The sequence below is a fragment of the Hippocampus bargibanti genome, linkage group LG16, assembly GCF_051943395.1.
Source record: "Hippocampus bargibanti isolate YZ-2025 linkage group LG16, ASM5194339v1, whole genome shotgun sequence".
NCBI lineage: Eukaryota > Metazoa > Chordata > Actinopteri > Syngnathiformes > Syngnathidae > Hippocampus > Hippocampus bargibanti.
In genome coordinates this window covers 2,203,274-2,215,580 of record NC_142749.1, presented here as the reverse complement: position 1 = coordinate 2,215,580, position 12,307 = coordinate 2,203,274, and the positions used below count along the sequence as shown (strand labels likewise).

Genomic DNA, 12,307 nt, shown 5'->3' with positions numbered 1-12,307 from the left:
TAGATAATCTGTGTCGAGCACACAAGTCCAAAAACAAAACACCACTCAGGTTCAGACCGGGGGTCCATTCCTCCCAATCGCGCCCCTCCAAGTCTCACTGTCATTGCCCACATGAGCATTGAAATCACCCAGCAGAACAAGAGAGTCCCAAGCGGGAGTCCTCTCCAGCACACCCTCTAAAGTCTCCAAAAAGGATGGGTGCATTGAACGGCGGCCTGATGGGAACAGAATTGAGCCATAGCTTGTTGTGCAGGTTAAACTTCAGAGCTTGGACAAAATCATTGCATTCTGCCTTTGTTGATTAAGGTACTTCAGCTACTGATACTATTCCTACTTTAGGACAAGAGAAGCTAGAAAGAAGATATCATAGTGACTTTGTTCGACTGGCTGAGGTGTACACCCCTACAGGAATTCTGGTTTTGAAGTATCACATACCCACACAAAGGGACAAAAATGAACAGATTTGAATGCGATCCAACTGTGGCTCTACTTCGGGAACCTTCCATGACTCCCCATCTTACGGAGTCATGGAAGGTTTTTAACATCCACAATGGTGGATTGTATGCTGTCAAGACCCTGTCTGATTCACAATTATTTGATTTTCAAGGATTCGGGCTTTGCATCTTTTCTGTTCTGCAATTATATATCAGTATCAACATTGGATAACGGGCTCACTCAGCAAAATAATCATGACTTATCTGAAAATAAATATGACGAAAAGAGCTGAAATTACAAATGAGACCAAACAATTCACGGACGGGATGGACAGTTCAGTTAAGGTAAGGGGTAGATGCTATTGTCAGCAGTGATCCCTTGCTACTTTGCGGTTTACTTATCACGGTTTCAGTGCATCGCAGATTTTTGAAAGACTTTCACAATAAAAAAAAAAAAAATGTTTTGTACATGGCTGTAGCTTGATTGGCTCCTATCGCTGACATCCCCCAATTGTCACAGTTTGCAAGGTGGTGATGGCGGTTGTGGATCCCAAAATAAGCAGGCAGGAGGGAACAGCACGTTGTATTTGAGAAATTGTATTATAATAAAGTCAGCAGGAACACAATCTAAAACATCAAAAATCATCAGAACAGAAAAATACAAAGTATCAAAGAAAACCAAGAGTAAAAGTCTGCCAAGATTAAACAAATTTGACAGGGTGCAGAAACCACATGCACAGCATACAATGCACACACAATGCACTGCACAATGGAATGACCCGGCACCGAATGGTCGTGCCGGGAGTCCTTTTGACTGCCACTGATTGGAACGACCAACACCTGCGCGGATGCAGGCAGGGCTGACAGCGCTATCCGTTGGTCACCAATCAGAACGTGGCAGTCTGCCACTGATCGGGACGACCAGCACCTGTGCAGGTGCAGGCAGGGCGGTCACCAACCAGATCATGACAGTACCCCCCTTCAAGGGACTGCTTCCAGAAGTCCCAACAGTCTCTCAAAAGGTCCAACTTGCAAGGGAACAATGGTGGAGACGGCAACCGTTGCCTCTCCACCATATGAGGGGCGGCGGCCTGATGGGAACGGGACTCGGCCCGACGTGGACGCTGCACTGCCAGGCGCAGAGTGACACCCCGGACGGCCGCATGGGAACAGGTCTCGACCGGACGTTGACGTGGACGTTACGGCTCGTCGAGTGACACAATTCAAATTCGACGCGGCGTGGCCAAATGTGGACGTCGCATCGCCAGACACCTAGTGTCACCCTGGATGGCCAGCCACCTGGAAAGAGGTCTCGGCCTGACGTGGACGCGGCACAGTTGTGGGCGCGTTGGTCGCCAACCAGATAATGACACCAATGACTGTCTTATCACGTGGGTTATTATTCTAAAACTGTACTTCGCGGATTTTCGGCTATCATAGGTGGTCATGGTCCCCATTAACCGCGAGAAACGAGGGATTACTGTTTTGCAAGATGCTAAGTGTCTGTGTAAGCTCTCAGTCGTACAGGAGTGGTCCATCGATGAGAAGGTTTCTTCAGCCGTCATCTGTACAAAAGTGAAGGTTTCGGACGTTTCGCCTCCTATCCAAGAGGCTTCGTCAGCGAACTAAAGTCTGACTGGTCGTATAAGATGCTAAGTGATAGAAAAATGGCAGAACATTCAAATATTTGAACAGGAAAGTCAACAAAAGCCCCAAATTCCACGACGGCTGCACTGTATTTATTAATTCTATATTTGAAAGAGGCACCATCATTGTTCAAGAAAACCCAGTTTTATTTTTTAATTAACAAAAATTCTAATAAAATAGTTGTTTGACAAAAATCCATCTTAAAGCTAACGGACAATGAAAAGTGCAATAGCTAGGCTAAGAAAAGTAGCATTGATGTTGCAAAAGTTAATAGTTATTTGAACACAGTTTATAGACAGACAGACATCAGGCACATTTTCTTCATTACAAAGCAATATTTTTTTTGCGGATTTATGTGGGGCAGGTGATGTGAGAGATATCGTCAATGGTTGCTACGGCTGCGTGTTTGCTTTCAACATTTAGCTTGTAGTCGACGTGCACATTCCACCACGACGTCCCTGATCCACTGCTAAATAGGATGCTTTGATCCTCTCCTCTTTCATCTCGAACTGCGTCATGTCACAAAGACAGTACAGCAAGTGCTGAAGAATGACTGTGTCTTTGTGTTGTCATATTACAGTAAAGTCTCGTTATATTGATATCGGATATATAGATAGTCCCGGTTATATCGATACTATTTCTATGCACGCACGGAGAAAATTACATGCAAACAGGGTCGGATATATCGATAGTCCCGGTTATATCGATATTTTTTCGGACTCCCTTGAATATCGATATAACGGGACTTTACTGTATTTGTTATTTAGGTTGCTTTTGGTGGCTCTCTTTCCAGCAGCTCCTGTATTTTGTTTTTCTACTTCTTTCTTTCCTTTCCACTTCCTTTAATAATAATAATAATAATAATAAATAATAATACATTTCATTGATAAGAAGCGCCTTTCAAAACTCTCAAGGTCACCAATAGCTAGCCCGCTAGATAGTTAGCCAGCCTGCTAGTTAGCTATATAGCTAATAGATAGCTCGCTTGATAGCCGGCATCACTTGTTACTTCAGAATCAGAATCAGAATCAGAATCAGAATCAGAATACCTTTATTCGTCCCGCAATGGGGAAATTTGCACTTCCGGGTAGAGTGAACGCTGGCTTCAATGGCTGCTGCTGCTCACCTGCACACAAAAAAAAGTTCTTATCCCGTGACTCTAAAGTGTCCTTGAGAGTTTTGAAAGGTTTGGAAATTAAATGTATTATTATTGTTATTATTATTAATATTTGATTTAAATAAGACACATTCATATACAAATAATTTATACTAGATATAATTGAATACTTCAATGTAAGCACTTCATAAAACAAAATAAAGTGCAAACCAAATACATACGCCAATTGGAAAATATACTTTAATCTGTCACTACTGTACTGTATGTGGCCCAGCTCACCCCTGTAAAGGAAAATCAGAAATACAGCTCAGACAGGAAGTGTTGTCTAGTTTTGCCTTTCAAAATAAAATATATACTAGAACTTGCATTAACAATATAATCAATTAAACACCGCCAGCAATATAAAACCAAATCCTACTTAATACCTTGTGTTTTTCCCTCCAGTTTCAATAAGTAGTCCACCCTCAACTAGATCTATTACAATCGTCTCTTTAGTGAATTATTCTTAGACGCTATCAATCAGTCAGACAAATTGAGGGGATTTTAATACTATAATCAGTATCTAAGAAAGTAGTTTAAATTATTCGCCTGTGCTGCTACTAGTTTTGTTTCGTTAATATTCTTGTTTTAAACGAAGTTCTTTTTAAATATTGCAGTACGATTAATGTTGTGTTTGAGGTACGTCTGAGCACCCCTCGTGTTCAGTTCCTAGTTTTTCTTCTGCTTCAAAGGGCATGGACGGACGCAGTGCTGATGATAAATGCCGACGCGCGCCTTTTGATGCTTTTAAGTCTGGTTAGTCCTGCCCGTGCTCGTTCTTCTTCGTGGCTTGGTGGTGCAGCCCAACATACTGACCGAGAATACCGATTGCTGACCACTTCGGGCTTTTACCCTCTCTGCTGCACCGTCGGCGGCATCTCCCGTGAGCAGTCGCTAAGCGTGCGTTTTGCATTAGAGTCGATGGACTGAAATAAAAACGTGCTGTTTTATGCGCGCGTTATGATCGACGGAGATGACATTTATCCTTAATAAGCCGTGTTTGTTTTGTACAGCAATGAGGCAGGAGGTGGATAGTCGCCACAGAAACGCTGGGCTCCGGCCAAGCATCTCTGCAATTTAGCACCTATTCCATGCTCCGGATTTGCATTTGCTGCATCACCGATCGGCTGTTTTCTCTCGTCTCCATTTTTTTTGCAAAGTGCATGGTGGATGGAAGATGCATCTGCTTTGAGGACACCCCCCTCCGGAGAGCAATTGCAGCCATGACAGGCAGAGGACTGCTCTCGACCGCGACTCGGCCGGTTGGAGAAGAAGCAGATTGATTCGGGACGCTGGGTCGCATCTGCGGATGTCATTCTGCCGGTGGAGCTTAGAAGAACCGCTAACTCAAAACACGTCTCGATTGTCACTCAGGGAAAGGGGAGAAAGAAAACATGTCCTCTCGATCTGCATTACCGTCTGGCAACGACAGGAGTACCGGAGACCATGTAAGTGCAGCTGCAGCCTAAAGCTTGTTTTGGGGGTATTCGAGAAGATATGTGCGACCTCAAAACTAATATTTCATCATTTCAGCCTTCGCTGCTACGTTGATGGTTCGGGTAGGATGCGTAGCATGATCAGTTGATGTGTTTTTAACGTTCTGGATTCAAGGGTAGTAGTGAATTTATATTTGTGGAAGAAAAAAAGACAGAGGGAGGGAGAGAAAGAGAAAGAGAGAGAGAGTCTGAAAACAGGCTAACCTTGAGTGCCTGCACATGCATGTATCGCTCAGTGCAGGAAGGCAGTCCTCAGCATGCAATAACCAATATGCGCAGAAAGCCCTCAAAGCAGGTGTCACATCTTATTAGAAGACTGGATGGAGATTGTGATGTCACAATAACCCTCGCTGTGCTGCTGCTGCTGCTGCTGCTGCTGCTGCCTCTTCTTCTTTTTCCTCTGTGTGCATGCATGCATTCGTTCTCTGGCAATTGGTGGGTAGGACGGTTGCACAGGCCAAAACAAATGTAGAGTACACCTGCATGGCTTGTTAGTATGAAGCGACAGGGGATTATTTCATGGAATGATGTGCAGTCACCGCTTGCGCAAGCTGCTTAGCGCCCAACCCAGAGCCAGTGGGTGTGAGACAGTGCCATACATCCAGTTCCAGTGCAAAGCAGACAGAGAGCTGACACTGTGTGGCATTTAACTATCCATCCATCCATCCATCCATCCATCCATCCATCTATCTATCCATCCATCTATCTATCTATCTATCTATCTATCTATCTATCTATCTATCTATCTATCTATCTATCTATCTATCTATCTATCTATCTATCTATCTATCTATCTATCTATCTATCTATCTCTATGGATAGATGGATAGATGGATGGAGGGAGACAGAGATAGAGAGATCTATCTATCCATCCATCCATTGATCGTTCGATCGATAGATAGATAGATAGATAGATAGATCTCTCTATCTCTCTCCCTATCTCTCTCTCTCTCCCTCCATCCATCTATCCATCCATCCATCCATCCATGACATCGCAGACTGACATTTTGTGTGATGTCATTTGTCTCCCCTAAACACTTCTTGCATGACCCCCTCACACTCAACCCGCTTGATTTTTAACAGAGCTTTTAAAAGTTAGAGAACGAGTGCGTGCAAGATGCGCAATTGATTATGAAGTCACATTCACTCGATCCCATTTGAATTGTCTTGATCTGCTTTCCACAATAAAGTGATTGGGGTGATTAAGAGAGCCATAAAAGTAAAATTTTTAGAAATGTTTTTCAGTGAGAGCCACACACCCACACACACAAACGCGCATGTTAACACGCACGCACGTGATTTCAACAAATGTCAGAATGTATTATTTTAAATAACTCATGCGACAACAGTTGGTCACGGAGAGAGCGATACACCCGTGCGCCGCTCAGCTCCCCACCCACGCGTACGCACTCACGTGTCGTATTGCCGTTCGAACACCGATTGCTGTTCGAACGCCGAAGCAAGAATATCTCGAATATTTTGTTCGAACACCGATTTGATTTCATTTTCATTTGTTTGATTCTGATTCTGATTCTGATTCTGATTTGTTCGAACTGTGAGGCGTTCAAGAACCGAGGTACCACTGTATATATATATAGTCAACTTGCCGGGTCCACCATAGGCGAAGTTACTGCTAGCAAGCATTCACACTGCTTATTCGCTTGCATGCTTGCTTTCTGCTGTCTCTCACAGTATATTGATGCTAACGTTAGCATGGGGCTTGTTAAAGTGCCACTGATGTTCGTTCTACTGTTTCATTCATGGTATTGTTTCATTACGAATTAGAGCCACGGCAGAACCTTTTGTCGCCACAAAGGCTAATCTTTCAGTCCATTCAACCTGAAGTGTACTACATATTTTTTTACTCGTCAGGCTTGTTTAAAACGGGGGCGTTTACCCGTTTTGACATCAAACGCCATAGGTCAATGTCATCCAATCAAAATTGCGCTTTCCGCCAACTGCCGCCCAAACAGGAAATGAACAGCGAAAAAGCAAGAATATGTATTTAGTTTTATCGGCGAGCCAGATGCAATCATCTGAAGAGCCATATATGGCTCACGAGCCGCAGGTTCCTGACCCCTGGGGTAGATAATTTGAACAATAGAGAAGTTACCACATTGATGAAAGTGCGACGTTGGTTGATATCATATGCTCGGATGTCTTGCTGTTTAAAAAAAGGCCCCCAGAGCTTTTGCTTGTGTCTTGGCACTGCCAATGTTAAATGGGAGAGCGATCCAAAATAGGCTCCAGAAATGTGGCTTGAGAGGAGGAATGGCACGACGGAAGGGAGGAACTGTTTGAGAATTTATATATGCCTGTTTGTGTGTGTGTGTGTGTGTGTGTGTGTGTGTGTGTGTGTGTGTGTGTGTGTGTGTGTGTGTGTGTGTGTGTGTCGATGGCAAGCTGGGAGAATGGAAGTGTGATGCCTAAGGGCCTGGGACTGGCCAGGGACTACTGTGTCAGCATCTGTTCCCTTTTTGAGTATAACCTCCTTTTATTTGTTTGTCTTTGTGTACCTCACCCAATTATCACTCAAACATCGTGGTTCCTCTACCTTCTGCTTGTGGCACTTGTTTCCCACTCTACAAATTGCCTTGAGTGAGCACAAAAGATTGTTCAGGATTTTTCATGGCAGAAAGTACTTTTTAAAATGTAACCATTGTTTTAATACCTTTTCAAATGGTTTGTAACATTACAAATCACTCTAAAGTTAGTTGCTCAAAAATCTCAATTAATCAACACAACTTCTTGGTCTGAAAATAACACACCGTCCGAGTTTGAAAGTTATGTTTCAGTTTTGCGGGAGAGATGTTTGCTGTATGTCCTTCAAAAGATGAGACAGGAGGTCAACGGTGGAACTTGTAATGGTTGATTGTATGTACCGGGTGTCACATTTCAGTTTGTGACCAACAGGTGGCACTGTCGGGCCCCGCCTGCAGCTACACTGATGTTGGTCGTTTTAATCAGTGACAGTTAAAAGGACTTCCGGCACGACCATTCAGTGTCAGGTCAATGTTGGTTTCACCCTGTCAGGTTTGTTTCATCTTGTCACATTTGTGCTCATGGGTTTGTTTGCTACTTTGTTGTTTGAGATTTTGTTCTTGCTTACTTTAATACAATTTGTCAAACACACCCTGCTACTCCCTCCCGCCTGCTTTTTTGTGGTGCACCGCCTTGCAAATCGAGAGCGAATGACCTGACCTACCACTGGATCCCGCAGGTATAAAGGACCGGTCTCATTTCCCCCTGTACCTGGCAGTGCACTTCCACGTTGAGCCACGCTTCGTCGCGTGTTTGTTGGAATCGAGCCTCATTCACGTCAACGACGACAATTTGTCAAATACAACCTGCTCCCCCCTCGTGCCTGCTTTTTTGGGGTCCATCATCACCACCTTGAAAATCGTGACACCGGGCAACAGCTTTGAAGATTTAAGTTGGCATTTTTTATAAAGAGACATTTCCTTTAAGGCTAACGGAAACATTGGAAACAAATTACAGAGCTTTTAAAAGTTAGAGAACGAGTGCGTGCAAGATGCGCAATTGATTATGAAGTCACATTCACTCGATCCCATTTGAATTGTCTTGATCTGCTTTCCACAATAAAGTGATTGGGGTGATTAAGAGAGCCATAAAAGTAAAATTTTTAGAAATGTTTTTCAGTGAGAGCCACACACCCACACACACAAACGCGCATGTTAACACGCACGCACGTGATTTCAACAAATGTCAGAATGTATTATTTTAAATAACTCATGCGACAACAGTTGGTCACGGAGAGAGCGATACACCCGTGCGCCGCTCAGCTCCCCACCCACGCGTACGCACTCACGTGTCGTATTGTCGTTCGAACACCGATTGCTGTTCGAACGCCGAAGCAAGAATATCTCGAATATTTTGTTCGAACACCGATTTGTTCGAACTGTGAGGCGTTCAAGAACCGAGGTACCACTGTATATATATATAGTCAACTTGCCGGGTCCACCATAGGCGAAGTTACTGCTAGCAAGCATTCACACTGCTTATTCGCTTGCATGCTTGCTTTGTGCTGTCTCTCACAGTATATTGATGCTAACGTTAGCATGGGGCTTGTTAAAGTGCCACTGATGTTCGTTCTACTGTTTCATTCATGGTATTGTTTCATTACGAATTAGAGCCACGGCAGAACCTTTTGTCGCCACAAAGGCTAATCTTTCAGTCCATTCAACCTGAAGTGTACTACATATTTTTTTACTCGTCAGGCTTGTTTAAAACGGGGGCGTTTACCCGTTTTGACATCAAACGCCATAGGTCAATGTCATCCAATCAAAATTGCGCTTTCCGCCAACTGCCGCCCAAACAGGAAATGAACAGCGAAAAAGCAAGAATATGTATTTAGTTTTATCGGCGAGCCAGATGCAATCATCTGAAGAGCCATATATGGCTCACGAGCCGCAGGTTCCTGACCCCTGGGGTAGATAATTTGAACAATAGAGAAGTTACCACATTGATGAAAGTGCGACGTTGGTTGATATCATATGCTCGGATGTCTTGCTGTTTAAAAAAAGGCCCCCAGAGCTTTTGCTTGTGTCTTGGCACTGCCAATGTTAAATGGGAGAGCGATCCAAAATAGGCTCCAGAAATGTGGCTTGAGAGGAGGAATGGCACGACGGAAGGGAGGAACTGTTTGAGAATTTATATATGCCTGTTTGTGTGTGTGTGTGTGTGTGTGTGTGTGTGTGTGTGTGTGTGTGTGTGTGTGTGTGTGTGTGTGTGTGTGTGTCGATGGCAAGCTGGGAGAATGGAAGTGTGATGCCTAAGGGCCTGGGACTGGCCAGGGACTACTGTGTCAGCATCTGTTCCCTTTTTGAGTATAACCTCCTTTTATTTGTTTGTCTTTGTGTACCTCACCCACTTATCACTCAAACATCGTGGTTCCTCTACCTTCTGCTTGTGGCACTTGTTTCCCGCTCTACAAATTGCCTTGAGTGAGCACAAAAGATTGTTCAGGATTTTTCATGGCAGAAAGTACTATTTAAAATGTAACCATTGTTTTAATACCTTTTCAAATGGTTTGTAACATTACAAATCACTCTAAAGTTAGTTGCTCAAAAATCTCAATTAATCAACACAACTTCTTGGTCTGAAAATAACACACCGTCCGAGTTTGAAAGTTATGTTTCAGTTTTTTCGGGAGAGATGTTTGCTGTATGTCCTTCAAAAGATGAGACAGGAGGTCAACGGTGGAACTTGTAATGGTTGATTGTATGTACCGGGTGTCACATTTCGGTTTGTGACCAACAGGTGGCACTGTCGGGCCCCGCCTGCAGCTACACTGATGTTGGTCGTTTTAATCAGTGACAGTTAAAAGGACTTCCGGCACGACCATTCAGTGTCAGGTCAATGTTGGTTTCACCCTGTCAGGTTTGTTTCATCTTGTCACATTTGTGCTCATGGGTTTGTTTGCTACTTTGTTGTTTGAGATTTTGTTCTTGCTTACTTTAATACAATTTGTCAAACACACCCTGCTACTCCCTCCCACCTGCTTTTTTGTGGTGCACCGCCTTGCAAATCGAGAGCGAATGACCTGACCTACCACTGGATCCCGCAGGTATAAAGGACCGGTCTCATTTCCCCCTGTACCTGGCAGTGCACTTCCACGTTGAGCCACGCTTCGTCGCGTGTTTGTTGGAATCGAGCCTCATTCACGTCAACGACGACAATTTGTCAAATACACCCTGCTCCCCCCTCGTGCCTGCTTTTTTGGGGTCCATCATCACCACCTTGAAAATCGTGACACCGGGCAACAGCTTTGAAGATTTAAGTTGGCATTTTTTATAAAGAGACATTTCCTTTAAGGCTAACGGAAACATTGGAAACAAATTGCGAACACATTAAGACAGCATATTAAATTGTATAGTTTTTCTTGGAATAACTGCATTATGGTAGTGACATCACCCAACTTTTGTATTCTTCTTTGGTGATGCTTTCTGGGCTTTTACCGCCATCACTTTCAGTTATTTGTTTTTGGGGATGTGTTGTCCTCTGTCACATTTGAGGGCTTTGTCATATTGCTGTGGAGGGAAAAGATGGAAGCAAGTGTAGTGGGGGAAAGGAAACAGTGCAGGGTAAACACAAATAAGGTCTAAAAGTACAGGAGTAGCACTAAATAACTAAAAGCCCAAAAAACACATACTTCTGACTTGACAACATGAGATGTGACAATGATGAACTCAGATTGAAAGAATACAAACAAACTGAGTAGACAATGAGGCATCCCTTGACATGACAGTAGGGGCTGAAGTGAGCCGATTTGTAAACATAAGGGGAGGTGAGAATGAAGAGCACAGATGAAAACGAAACTCCTAATTATTTCAAAGACACGATCTGTTCCAGAGTAAAACCCAAACGCTGAATAAATGCACCGTTCAGGACAGTGACACCAGCTTGATGGATATCCACCAAAAAGTTCAAATCGGAGTAGGCGGAAGTGGACCTGGGACAAGCTACAAGAGCCAGAGGACTTCGATCAAGGTTATTCTGCAGGTTGTCCAGATAAAGAAAACAAAGTGGCCCTTGGGGACCTGTTTGGCATGTCTGACAAGTGGTCACGAGGGGTGGGCAGGAGGATACTCAAGATATCATGCACATGGAGTTGGTTTGATTTGCGTGTTTGTTTTGGCCAAAATTTGATGGTTTGATGACATTGGATGCCCTTCCTGACACAACCCTCTGTATTTATCCGGGCTTGGGACCAGAACAACAAGACACTGGATTGTGTCCCCTTGTGGCTACATGTACATGGACGATGACTGTAAGACAGTTGTGAGATGTTCTGTCGGTGTCACAGAGGAATTCAAGGTGGAGGTGGGACTTCACCATGGGTCAGCTCTGATCCTCTTATTCTTCGCGATGGTGATGGACAGGCTGACAGAAGAAGTGAGACAGGAATCTCCATGGATGATGATATCTGTGATCTGTAGCAAGAGCAGGGAACAGGTGAAGCAGAAACTAAAGAGGTGGAGGTTTTCCCTGGAAAGGAGAGGAATGAAGGTCAGTCGCACCAAGATGGAATACATATGTGTCAATGAGAGGGACATAAGTACAAGAGTGATGTTACAGGTAGAAGACTTAAAGAAGGTGCAGGATTTTAAGTAGTTGAGGGCAACTGTCCAGAGCAATGGAGAGTGTGGAAAAGAGGCGTAAAAGCGTGTACATGGAGGCTGAGTTCCGAGCAAGTGACTGACATAACTGTCGAAGTTGCCCAGGCGTTACAGGGACACGTTATAGAGCAATATTCAGCAGCTGAGACAGAAGGTGGTTCTTTCGAGCAAGCACTGTGGTGACAGGGTCCTTGAATGGCTACTGGTCTGGAATCGGGGACCTCTATTGGCTGGACTGCTACAGGGTCCTCATACAGCCATTTGCCTGTCTAGGGAGCCCGAGCCTCCGATGGATCCGCATCATTTTAATCGGCTATAAGAAGGTTATGGGATGCCAGAAAAAAGAAGGGTAGAGGCACCAGGTAGTTTGTTTAGTCATGATTCAAAGATTTCGGAGCGGGTTAGAAGGCAATGTCCAAGTGACTTCTTTATGGA

The 12,307-nt window shown here is 44.1% G+C and overlaps 1 protein-coding gene across 4 annotated transcripts in view; it reads left to right on the top strand.

Moving 5' to 3' along the window:
* The first annotated feature begins 3,943 nt into the window (after positions 1-3,943).
* The window catches only part of mark4a (MAP/microtubule affinity-regulating kinase 4a), a 50,879-nt gene continuing 42,515 nt past the window's right edge, over positions 3,944-12,307 (top strand). For all 4 annotated transcript variants that reach the window (XM_089017314.1, XM_089017318.1, XM_089017315.1 and 1 more), the window contains exon 1: positions 3,944-4,685. In XM_089017314.1, coding sequence (XP_088873440.1) covers positions 4,632-4,685 — 54 coding nt within the window. In that variant the 5' untranslated portion in view covers positions 3,944-4,631. The remainder of the gene's footprint in view (positions 4,686-12,307) is intronic.